The sequence below is a fragment of the Eleginops maclovinus genome, chromosome 4 (assembly GCF_036324505.1).
Source record: "Eleginops maclovinus isolate JMC-PN-2008 ecotype Puerto Natales chromosome 4, JC_Emac_rtc_rv5, whole genome shotgun sequence".
Taxonomy (NCBI): domain Eukaryota; kingdom Metazoa; phylum Chordata; class Actinopteri; order Perciformes; family Eleginopidae; genus Eleginops; species Eleginops maclovinus.
In genome coordinates this window covers 18,611,948-18,625,082 of record NC_086352.1, presented here as the reverse complement: position 1 = coordinate 18,625,082, position 13,135 = coordinate 18,611,948, and the positions used below count along the sequence as shown (strand labels likewise).

The 13,135-nt window shown below is 41.1% G+C and overlaps 1 protein-coding gene across 1 annotated transcript in view; it reads left to right on the top strand.

Moving 5' to 3' along the window:
* Positions 1–13,135, top strand: part of syt7b (synaptotagmin VIIb) — an 80,243-nt gene that overhangs the window by 54,754 nt on the left and 12,354 nt on the right. The window contains exons 6-7 of the mRNA XM_063880596.1: positions 119–466; positions 4,024–4,137. Coding sequence (XP_063736666.1) covers positions 119–466; positions 4,024–4,137 — 462 coding nt within the window. The remainder of the gene's footprint in view (positions 1–118; positions 467–4,023; positions 4,138–13,135) is intronic.

Sequence of the window (13,135 nt, the reverse complement as noted above, 5' to 3'; positions counted from 1 at the left end):
CCCTTTTCAATCCTTTTACAAAACGACCTGCCCTGTCCTATGTGTCTCATGTAATCTCTAACTGTGTCTTCCTTGTTGTATCCATCTCTGTCCTCGCTGCTCCCTTGTGTCTGCTCAGTTTCGGGGACGCTTCCCTGTCATCTGCCTCTACCCTGGAACACATCCCATCCTCGGCCGTGGCGCGCCCTCGTCCCCTGGTGCGGCAGCAGAGCCTTCAACAGCCCCTCACTCACCAGCCCCCTCCGGGCCCTAACGACCCCCCAGTAACCTCACAGAGCCTGGGCCAGCTGCACACAGGGCCGGGCAGCGGGGGCCATCGCGGGGGCCCGCGTGGGGTCCGGGGGAGTCCGGCTGGAGCTTCCCGGTACAGAGGAACAGGGGCAGGTCGATCGAGGTCAAATCCTGGCAGTTGGGATCACATGATGGAGCAGATCCGCCACAGAGGGCTGGATGTCAAATCGTTTTTGTGAGTTTTATCAAGTTTTTTCTACTTTCCCGACCGAGAAAAAACTACATTGTTGAATTCCTGAGGCTTTGCCAGATTTATTGATTCAATGTGATATGATGATTTTTCAGGATGTGACAAAATGCACAATAATAGCTAGTCACGTCTGTGTGTCCACAAGCATATTTGTCTTCTCTCAGAGAGTGTGCTGCATAGTGATTGTCGGATATTCTTTCAGTCCTTTGTTTGTCATTGTTGTATATGTGGGTGTGTTTAATTGTGTTTGTGCGCACTGCTAGTTGCAAGTAGACCGCTAGATGCAGAGGTGTAGGTAAAACCTCTGAATATTACATCATATTAACAAGACTATTGTTTATTTTACTAAAAACCGATGAAAAAAACTGCAGAGTCAGAGGAAACTTAAACTTGTTTTCAAGAACTTGTCCATAGTACGATTTATGTGCTACTGAAGTGTCTGCCGAGCAGAATCGAAGAGGCACAGATTTTTAACCAGAAACTTCTTTATTTGGTGTTTTTGTCCGTTTTAATCACTTGGGCGGATTGTTTCAGAAGACAACAACTTCCATGATCATACTCTACTTCACAACATCTCTAAACTGTCTTTTGTTATTGTTTGGATTGAAAGACACCTGGGGGGTTGTACTACAAAGCTTATTCAACAGAACCAGTGTTTCTTTGCTTTAGCAACAAAACCCAGAAAACAAAATCAAACATGCTTTTCATCAGAACATCTAGAAAAAACATTACAGAAACACAACAAATAATAGTTACCCAACTGGATTCACAAGAAGTTTATTCTGACTTGACTGTTAGCAAAGATCATTACAGTTTATTCCGGCTGTTTTCAGATTTGTCCACTACTTAGTTGGATGGTCGCTAGTGTGCTGAGGCTTCTGATTGTTTGAGATACTGAGCACGGACGACTCTCCTTCTCTGCTTGACTTGAATGATAGATTACAGATGATGTGCCTCATAAAGCAGCATCACGTAAACAGCCCCCCCCTCCCCTCCTGCCCATGAACATAGACACCCACACAACACACATCCACACACAAAGATCTACACTTCTGTACCTTTTGCGTGTCTTCCCATTAACAGTGTCTCGAGGCCAGTGACCTCCCTGACTATGTGAATCATCATTCAAATAAGGCTGGGCACATACCGGGAGGTGGCGTCGCCCACTGTTTCTGTCTTCACGAATCTCATTGGACCAAACATGTCAGTTGTTGACCCTAAGGGGGAAACACGCTGCGGGGTATCATGTGATCAGTGGGGTATGAACCACCAAATACAGCAATTTCACCTTCTACGTGTGTCCAACGTGTGGCAACTGAGCCGCCCGCTTACATTTCAGATCAATAGAGCTGGTGTAGGTGGTAATGATTTCAGAGCCCTCTGGTTAGAGCGTGCATGTCTTTTTTGGACATCTATACAAATCCATTCACTTCTATCGACGGGTCTCATGTTGGCACTGTTTACACATCCCCAGTGGTCTCTCAAGTGCTAATGTGTTTCTCCTGTTGTCGAAAACTGGTACAACAAATAACCTCTTGTTAAGGAGGGAAAACACTAAAGAAAGTGCCCACAGTCTTAGGAAATTAGATCAGAAGTGTGAGACCTAGAGAGATGAAAGGAAAAACAACAGGACAAAAATTAAGTTTAAAACGAATTGGTCACAGGCAAACAAGGAAGACGCAATCTGTGCATCCTCTTTCTATTTGATCATATTGCTTGGCTTTGTGCATCATTACACACTTTTTACTGTTATGCCATAGTATCTGGCTAATATTTACAGTATTCAAACCGTTTAAAAGAGGTTGTAGTCACGGTTTCATATTAACACTATAAGATCCATCAGTAAATTTGTTTTGTCATAGTAAAATGTACTAACTTGGACCCTGTCATTCATAATCTGGCCAAGCAAACATTCAAACCAAAGTATGATGGCTATAAATCTATCAGAAATTAAAGCTGTAAGTAGATACATGAAGGTGCCTGCATGCAGGTTGTCACTTAACGACTATAAATTACAAGGTGAGTTGTGGGAAAATGTAAATTTGTTATGGTCACTGTTTTCATGGCCTCTTGAATTCACGCTGCAGCATACTTCAGTCAGAAGTAATTTAAATGAGGGAGGCATGTTAAGAGGGAAAACAACAGCTGAAAATCAACTTGATATCTTTCTTTCCTACACGTTTTTGTTAAGGCCACCTCAATTTACATGGATTTATTTAGCTTTTTCGTCTTTTTTCCTGTATGTATTTATCCTCTATTTTCTCTGTCTGAAACAGTTCAAACCCTTCTTTCAGTATTTTGCTATTCTATTTTTACCACATTCATTTTTCCATGAGACAGGATGATACAGCTTTGGAGGCATCAGTGTTTCTAAGCCTTTTTGCTAATGATGTTCATTTATTCCAAATACATTCTATGACTATTTTATCTACAGAGAACTAAAAAAAGAATCACTCATGAGAAATTGAAAACATCACTGTGCCACAGTGTTCACTGATGCATTATGTAACCTCATATATTGTAATGATGAATTATAGGAAAAGGTTTCTTGTGGATATTTCTAACGGGTAATAAAGCACATGTTGCCTCATGATAAATTCTCTTGTTATCATCCTCTGTATTTTAATTAGACACCTTATGCTAATGAACAATTACTATTAGAAATGCATGGTTTACCTCACTATTACCCAAACAAAATCATATCAGTGTTAAAGAGCTAAAGAAAAATCAAACTGCAGCAGAAACTGTTCATAATAAAGCTACAGGAATAAAGAATATTAGGTAATGGCTGATACAACAAATGATCTAAAATGTGAGAATAAGACTTTGTAGTATTTCAAAGGCTGGATGGCATTTGAAAACACATGCTCACCTCATAGAGTTTATTAAGGGATTGGTAAAGTAAAAAAACAAACTCTGATCTCCGTTCAGCAACAGAAAATCTATTATTTTCCTTACTTCTAATGTAGCTTGATTGGCTTGTAGAAGAAATGTGCAACATATTAGTTTAAAAGACATAACTGATAATGGCAATGATAGATAATGATTTCAAATTATGTGATTTATAGAATAAAACCATTAGGCTTTTGGATTACTTAAGATGTGTAATGCTAGCAATTGTGTTACAATATGTAAATCAGATGTAAGTTTGGCGTCACATATTGTTTGAAGGGGACGGAAAACAAAGAGCATACTGTACTGTAAGTCGCATTTCTAGGTTAAGGTTTATTGTTTGATTTTCTTAAAGCCATAACTTTAAATCTTATATAACACAGAAACTCAGTTAAATAGGTTGTATATAAAACAGCATGAATAAATGTAGGCGTTAAACGATTAGTATGGTCTGTATTGTATTTTCATCTCACTGCTTAATACACAGGTCTTTGCACTACAGCATTAAAATGGTATCTTCTCTTTTATATGTGAAATTAATCTGTGCTGTGTGTGTTTCTGTCACTGCCTGTTTGTCTGTGTTTGTGTGTGTTGCTGTGCCTCTTTGTCTACACACCTGTGTGGTCTTGTGTGTGTGTCTGTGTGTCCAGTGAGGGGAAGATGGTTGTTCTGTCTCTAGCAATCGGCCTGGCTGAGCAGGATGACTTTGCCAACCTCCCAGATCTACAGGAAGCCCCTGCAGATGAAACCACGCCAGAAAAGAGGTAACTCGAGAAAGAGAGAGAAGATGAGAATTTATCTGTTAGGTACAAAAATATAATGAGTAGCAGAGGGAACTGTTTGTCATAGTGGAGAGTTACATAATGATTCAACGATATGTCATTTAAAGTCTTCTATGACTATCTTTGGGGACTATTTTTTTCTATTTTCCACTTTCACATTAGGATGATTATTATTATAATCAAAATAGACTTCTTTATACAATTCAGAAGCCAGGGGACATTCTCCCACAGCAAGTTAGGTATCCGTTCTAATGGAGGACTTAAAATATCTGAATTTTAGGTTAATAGTACTTTTTTTATGTTTCTTTAAACTGAAAAAATCTGAAGCGGGACTGAAATCACTTATGTACAATGTTTCAAGGTTTATTTTAAATCATTGAAGGTGTTATACATATCTATCTTTTGGCAATGAGAAACCCTTTAAATGTCTGTTAATCTCAAATGAAACACAGTCTACAGTGGTTATTAAGAAAATATGCAAAAGAGTGATGAATATTTTTACAGTACAACAATAAAGCTTTCTATGTTGTCTATGACTGAAATGTTCTTCTGTGTTCTTATTGAGTATATTTCATCACTTTACACTGTTTGAACTCAAGTTTTGGACCATTGTTATCATTTTTAAGCTACGTGCTCTTATCCCAGATTTGTAAGTCAATTATAGGCTTACTGTTACTGCAAGACGTAGTCAGGAGGAGAAGGCGTATAATTTATATAATGTTTGATGTACTCTAAAAATATGGTAGACTCTCTCACCCTGCTAGGGTTCAGAGTCAGCTGTGGTATAAAACGTCTCTGGAACAAGGTGGTTCTTGGTTCCGGATAAAGCTACGCCTGTTTACAGACTGGCGTAAACGGGGTAGCACATAACAGATTGTTGTGGGTGAGGGACGTTTTCAAAAACCTCTGCGGCACTAGTGGCTTTCTTCAACTAGGTTTAAGGTCCTCCAGTGGAGCAAGCTGTCTGTCTGGTGATGTGCTGAGCCCTTTTCATCCCTTGTAAGAATTTATCGGTTCGAGGGCGGTGAACTCCTTTACCGCGTGATCACCAGTCAGGTCTCTCGTGGTGCATGTGTGTTGCAGGTATCTGAGTCATTAGAACTTCCGCAGCGGATTCCAGTCGATGGGATGGTGTGTGTGCTCTCTTGCCTTCTGTAGTACATGCTTTTGTTTTGCTGACGTGGAATGGAGGTTGTTGTCCTGGCACAATGTCAGGCTCTGACCTCCTTGTACGTCGTCTCTCGCCGTCTGTGATCAGGCGTGACGGTCGTGTCGTCGCAAATTGATGATGTGTTGGCTGTGTTGCCACGCATCGTGCGGAACAGGAGTAGAGGCGAGCCCAACCTGGGCTCGTTGTGGGTCAAGGTAATGTGATGTCCCTCCAGCCCGGATCTGCCGTAGGGAAGCTCAGATCCAGCACAGAGAGGAGCTGATTGAGCCAAGTCTGGCTTAAAGAAAAGAGACTAGGAGGGACACATTGTTAATGCTGAAAACTGGAGATAAAAATGACACTTTAAAGAGGTTTTGGTTCTGGTTGGTATAGATGATAAGACAGGGTGAGCACAAATATCTCAATCACAAAACTGTGGACCTGTTAGCCTTTGTACAACTGCAGGGTCATTGAGTCAGGAAAGAAAGAAGCCTGATTGTTTTATTAACCGCTAAAAAGCACATTTTTGTTATGGAGATACAAGTGTAACGGCGGAATAGTATTAGGAGAATGTTTTGCTAAATTTGGTGCTATACAGACCAGGACAATAATGGACTTAGCATCATTTGGACACAGTGTTTGAGCCACTGACATATAAAATGCTTTATCATTGCAGCTGAATGCAACACCTTCGGACAACCTTCCAGTATGTCCACCAGGTCACTGACCCTGTGTCGTTGATCGTTTTCAGGAGTTACACACATTTGCATGGAAAACAGGTACTGGATCTGGGCGCTCTGCTGTGCTGGAAACAAGGCTCTACAAAAGTGCATAAAATTTTCCAGTTATTGGGAAAAGATCAAAACACTTCCTCAGCAACTCGTGAACCTGTGTTAGTCTTTATTTTTTTAGTCCAACACATATTTTCTGGCTTTTGGAAGTAGCTTCAAACTCCACCATTGTATGTATTGTCTTTTAGCTATTGCGAGTTTAATAGCTCTACGGAGTGCATACCTGCAATCCTGTACCCCATTTCCAAATCAACCGCCCTTTTTGTAGAGGCCTGTTTAATGTTTAACCCCAACCACGTTTAATTTCGGGTTCATTAGGGAAGGTAGTAAGGGAATCCGCGCAACGACGTCATTACCGATGATTTGAACGATTGAGCAAAGACGCATCTGTTGTTGTTGTATTTTTATCGGGGTCCCCTCAAACACCAAAAAGCTCGTAAATCGTGAATTAAAGCTTGATGGCCGAAGGGGCAGAGTTTTTTTTGCTGTCAGACCAAAGCCACTGTCTTGCTCACATGTACGGTCCTCTTATCTCTCTGTGGACTTGGGATGCAGAAGATGAGTATGGTGGTCTGATTGCCGAAAGCCGCGGGGAGGCTTGGATATCACCCCCTGCCGGAAAAGGAGTTAACATGGTCTGTGTATTTCCACCGCGCGTGTGGGGAGCTGACGTGCTGAGTATTTCGGCAGGACTTTCTTCATGTTGGCTCTGTTAAAAATCCCCGGCCACAATAAATGCGGCCTCTGGCCGAGAAGTCTCTGTCCTGTCGATAATCCCATACAGCTCCTCCAGCGCTGTGTTGTTGTCAGCGTGCGGCGGAACATACACTGCTGTTAGAACAACAGATGTGAACTCCCTCGGCAGATAAAAAGGCCGGCATCCGATCATGATGTGCTCTAGGCTGGGAGAACAGTCCGAAGAAATGATCTCCACATCTGAGCACCAGTTGTTGTTGATCATGAAGCAGACACCTCCTCCCTTGCTCTTCCCTGACTTTATTGTCCGGTCCTGGCGATGAATGGAGAATCCGTGTGGAACAATGGCGGCGTCCGGTATCGTGGGGTCGAGCCAAGTCTCCGTGAAAACCAAAACATTACAGGTCTTAATGTCCCGTTGAAATGCCACCCTGCTACGGAGTTCGTCCAGCTTATTATCCAGGGATTGGACATTTGCCAGAAGTAAACTCGGTAGAGGAGGCCTGTTTTCACGTTTCCTCAGCCTGACCAGGACCCCGGCCCGGGAACCTCGTGGTCTCTTCCTCCTGCGCTCCACAGGTAGAGCTCCAGCAGGTAAACACGGAGACTCTCCATTGTTTGCAGGTCGTCGTGGATTATTGCTGTCCACCAGCGACCTGATGTGTAAAAGTTGTTCTCTATCATATTGGATGATAGGGCTCGCTTGGGCGGTTTGCATGTTGCAAAAAAAGTTAAAAACAACCAACAAAGTAAAACAATAAAAACACTAAGATGTGGAGTTGTTGAGGAGCTCGAGACACGGCAGCCATCCTCGGCGCCATCTTGCTCAGCGCTTTATGTACCCGGTGTTTAAAAGGTAAATGTACATTTTAAAATCATTTGAAGGTGGTTAGTAGCATATTTATCTTTTGGCAATTTGGGAGAAGCAGACCCTCTTAAAATATATGTTAATTTACAAATTAAACAACAGCTCTGTAGCAGTGGTTTTAGAAATACTGATGTCATGAGTGTTCCCATGGCAATCCATTTGTTTTCCTATGTATCTTTTTTATTTAACTGTAAGATGTTTCAAAGCCTTCTCTACACTGTTGTTCTATGACTTGGAAATGTTCTTTCTGTTTGTCTTCTTTTTGATGTTATTCTCAGCTTCATCTTTTCACAACATGTTCTGTCCAACTTCACATTTTGCGTCCACTTGTTTCTTTTTTTTAAGCTCATCTGTGCTCTTGATCCACACACCTTTGTAAGTCTGCTGATCTAGAGTGCTTCACTGTTTGATCTGCAAGTCGTAGTCACAGGAGGAGAAGGGTGCCCTCATTATTTAGTAGTAAGGTGTTCGCATGAAACACTCCTCTAAAAATATGCTAACCTCTCCTCTACCAGTGATCTGAGAGTGGTCTCAGAGCAGCTGTCAGAGTAAAACACAATCTCTCAGCTGGCGAACAAAGGACTAAACCGGCTGCCCTCTTATCACAGTGTTTCTGAGATAAAGTGCTTAACCCACTGTTTTGACAAGACTGAGCGTAAACCAGGGTGTAGTCCCACATAACACTAGATTTTACAGATAGACGTTTTCCAAAAACATCTCTGCAGTGCAGCTAAGTGTGCTGTTTTCAAACTAGGTCATTTAATGAGTTTATTCTAGATGAAAAATAGCTGTCTGTCTTGTTTTTGATGTAATTGCACCAATTGTGACCTTTTTTTATGCTTTTTAAATTGAATTTAAAATGTCTAAGGTTCAGACGGGGGATGAGGACCAGCTTACCTCTTGTCCCCCCCCCCCCCATCATCCTCTCTCCCTTTCATTGTTTTGAGGTCTGTCAAGCACCTTCCTCTAATCACAGCCAGCCAGCGAGCCTCTACCCTGAGGGGTTGCGTGGGCCAAGTCTTCTAGTGTCCTTCCACCACTAATAACTGCTCTCCATCATCATCTCTGTCCGTCTCTCTCATCTCTGTCTCTGTAGTTACCCGGTCAGATCCATGCGTTTTCATTGAGCCTAGCAGACTGAGAGAAATGATCCGACCAAAAATATATGTGATGAGACAAGTCGCTGTCAGAAAGAGAAAGAGAGACAGAAAGAGTGGGACACCTTTGATCTCAGCTTTCTAGAAAACCATGGAAGATAAAAATAGACACTCAAAGAGGTTTGAGATTCTGTTGGTTTATTAATGAAATCAAATACAGCTCGCAGCACAAATATCTACAAACACAAAATCTGATAATAGAGAAATGATAGCACTTTGTACAACGTCATGTCTAAATATGGACGGTAAACAAAAAGACCAAGCCTATTGCTTTTATTAACACATGCATAATTAAAGCTGTATCATCTTGTTTGTTTTTCTAGGGCAGCATAACAAGTTGTAAACACGACATTGACGATGTTATGGTGAACATGTTAGCAAACGTTTGCCTGTTTATACAGACCCCAGACACATAAATACATTAGCATTCATTTGGAGCCGTGTTTGTGTCCACCGTAAAATAATTAATCTTTTTCATTGCACTGTTTTCTCCTGAGAAAAAAGCATTTACGTTTTCAGGTACGAAACCTTCCACTATATTCACCAGGTACTTACTTACTCTGTCTGTTTGCTGTTGTGCAGGATGTGTTCAGTGAGTCCTTTTGCTGGAATCGGCTACCTGCTCTTGCGGCTGCTGCTGCTGCTGGAAACAAGGCTAAAAAAGTTCATCACAAGTTTCATTTTATCCATTGTTATTAGAAAAAAATCTCACAAGACACTAATCTTCATCACAGCTAACACGGAACCTGTGTTATAGTATAATAATTATTTCATAAAACACAGCAGTTGTTTGCTTTTTTCAAAGGAAGTAGCTTACATAACCACATAGATGTATGACTTATCTGTCAGTATTGCGAGTTTAATGACGATGTACGGGCAGATACTGTAGCGCGTGCACTCAGACGGTGAGTAACGCTCATCAAAGCTTTTCAACAAATCACTGAGATATGCTCTATTTTTAGAGCCTTTAAATTATTTAAAACCTCATACGAACAACTTTGAAAAAATTGTTTTCGAGAGGTGAAGGTGATGTGAAGGTAGTCATCCCTGAACAAATGTACTAAGTTCATTATTACCAGTGTGAAATGTTTAATGTTAATCTGGGATTGAGGATGAAGAAGTATCCAATCTGTTGCCTATAAAAGCTTTCTGGTATTTTTTCATCTTGGAGATAAAACCCCATAAGACACCAAAGCAGCTGTGATTAAAGTGAATTATATTATGATTCTCGAAGGACACATTTTTTTTCTTGCTGATCAGTTATCTACAAAGCCAGTGTTTTCTTCTCTACGATAAATGTAGGTCCTCTTATCTCTCATGTGGAGCTTGTGGTTATGTAAGTCAGTTTGGGTCACTGTGGTAGGTCGGCCAAAGCCCTGCGGTGGACTGGACATAATCACCCACCTGCAGATAACTATGATGGAAGCTCTGAAGCTGTTTGTGTTATTATCACCTCTGTAAACTGCTGTTGTACGGCAGAGCTGCATCTTAATGAGCTCCAAGAATCACCACACACAGAGACGCAGGAAATAAAAATGAATAAACCCATAAGAGAGTACTAGCCCTGGATAAATCTCCACCCGAAACACTATTTCTAAAATAGAGCATATCAAAATGTGTTTTAATTCATTATAAAACAAGAAAACATTGAACCCACAATGACTGCTAATGGGATTTTCACTGTACCACATGTTTGATGCTGTGGTTTAATTACTGTACACTCTTATATTTTAGGGGGGAATGTATCCCTAGCTGGGATGAGTAATTTAGTAGACAGTTTTAGTACCTCCTTTGGAGATGATAATAAAAACGTGAAGGTCTACAGTGTTACATTTGATGGGTGCTGTTATTCAAACTCAGGGTGTGTAAATTGTTGGTTGGTGGCCTCAGTGGGAATCAGATTTCTAATCTCAGCAGCTGAACGCCATACTGCTCTCGCTGAGTTGCACAACGCCAGACTGTACTGTATTAATCAAGCAGGATGTGGTTGCCACCCTTTATCAACTGGCATATCTGACTCTTTCTTTTGTGTGTCAGAGCCAGCAATCACAGTGAGTCAAGCATCCTAATGACTCTCCAGGCCGGCCACTGGTCCCCATGGCCGCCTCCAGAGCCGGCAGTGGCCCAGTAGGAAAGAAGATTGGAAAGAAAAAGCGATGTAGGTCAGCACAAACGAGGCATCTTTTTAAAAACCCTGTCAGATCCAAGTCTGGAGCTCATTCACCATTTCCCTGGTCGCTGCTAGTGGCTAAGAGCAGGGAGCTGATACGAGACAGCCCATGAGAGGAAAATGGGGGGGACGTCACAGTAAAGGTGACAGTCAGTACAAAGCAATGGAAAAGCTGTGTTGTTCAAGTAGCATTTCATTGACTTTTATCTCCAATGTTGAAAGGACTGGGACAGCACTACAGGTTCTCTATGCAGCGTGATTTACAAAATAAGTAACTCCCCTGTGGATAAATCTCAATAATAAGGCAGCAGACGTCTATTCAAAGAGCATCAAGCCTGTCGAACACTGTGGATGACTCCATTAGTTGTATTAGCCTGCTTGTTGAGGAGGGCGGAGGCCGGGTGATTTGTCCCTGTTGGTGGGGAGCGCTGAGTGGGCTGACATTGGAGCCGAGGCCTCATCCATCACAGGACGTGGGACCTATATTGTGTTTCATGGTCTCCTAGGGCGAGTGTATGATCAGCAAGACCCAGATACAGTAATGTTTATGGAGACACTTCCTGCCCATGCTGGTAACCCTCATCCCTCATGTTCTCACCTGTCCATCCACTCTCCCTGCCTCGCCCTCTGTCTCTCATTCCTCTCCCCATCCCCTCATCAATTTCCTCTGCAGCCCACATTTTGTTTTTCAATAAGACATTTTCTCATCTCTTCTTTATTCCCTCTCCTCTGCCTTCTCTCTCAATCTCCACGCGTTATTTAATTTCATCTATTAAACTTTTTATTTTTGCCCCATCCTTTCTTCTTTTCAATCCACTATCTCCTTATTCACCTTATCCGCCCTATCCCGAGGGTGTTGACAGTGGTTGTGATGGGATGATGTCACAGTACGCTCCTCTGTCAGTACACATGACTGTCAGCTCGGCCTCTGATAAATCTGCTCCTCGTGGGCAGTTTTTATTCACTAGTATACAGTTTATCTTCTCACGTGCCCATGAGCTCTCTGTAACATCCCTGTATTGGCATTAAATATCTGTATTTGGATAACATTTGGCTCCAGATATAGATACAAAACACAGTTTTAGGCTCACCCAAGCTGCATTTCTGGTCTGTTTTTTTATCATAAGGATTAATGTCAATATTATTTCATATTGTTTTCCCACATGTTTTCCCACATGAAGTCAGCCATGAAAATAAATGCTATAAATCTTTTCCCTTTTTATCGCTTATCTCATTTCCTAAGGAACCTTATCTTAATTATTTTTGCATGATAAATGACAAATTAGACAAATTAGCTCTATAAACCATTTTTTATTAGGGTCCTAGTTATTCCTTCTGTTATCCGTAGAGTTAGCTAGTACACAGTGGACCCAACAAACTTTTAAATTCAAAATGTCAGATATAGCAGATCTTTTATTCCAAGTTCAGGAAGTGTTTCAATTGTATTTAGTCAGAAACCTTTGACCAGAGCTAAGATCAAATTAATGTCAGCCTTCAAATAGATGTCCTAATTCATTGGTTACAACATTTTAAAATAAAAGTTACCCCATAAATTTAGGTAAGAGTTTAACAATACAAAAAAGAAATTTCAATTATCATAAAATCTGCAGGACGTAGTTGCTGTGGCTTTTTACAGTCAGAGTCCAGAAAGTGTTTTTAGGCTAACAAAACTGTATGTGGTTTGGGTTAGACAACAAACACACACTAGTTAGGGTTAGAAAACCATTGTGGTTTAAATTAGGTGTTAATAAAACTCAGTCGGCTCACTGTAGATTTTTTTGTGTCAACATTTTGATGCTGATTTTTACTGATTCATCATTATAATCCAGGCTTCTCCAAGTTCTCAAAACAAAAAAAGAAAACCCTTCCTCCTTGTTTCTTAATAAATGTTATTAAAATACAACTTACATGGCAATACAGATATTTTCAGATAAATTAATGGTTTATTCTGTATTTTTACACATTTGAATCACTGGGTCAGTTTGATTTGGGGAGGAGAAGACCTGTGGGTTATTCTGCCCCGAGGTAAACCCTCCTGATGAAGACTGAAGGAGTCCTAACTGGAAAAGGCTTTTGTTATTTTGATAAAATACCACTGGTTACAGACAATGACATAGTGTGTGTTTAAATTGCAATGCATTTCTGGCG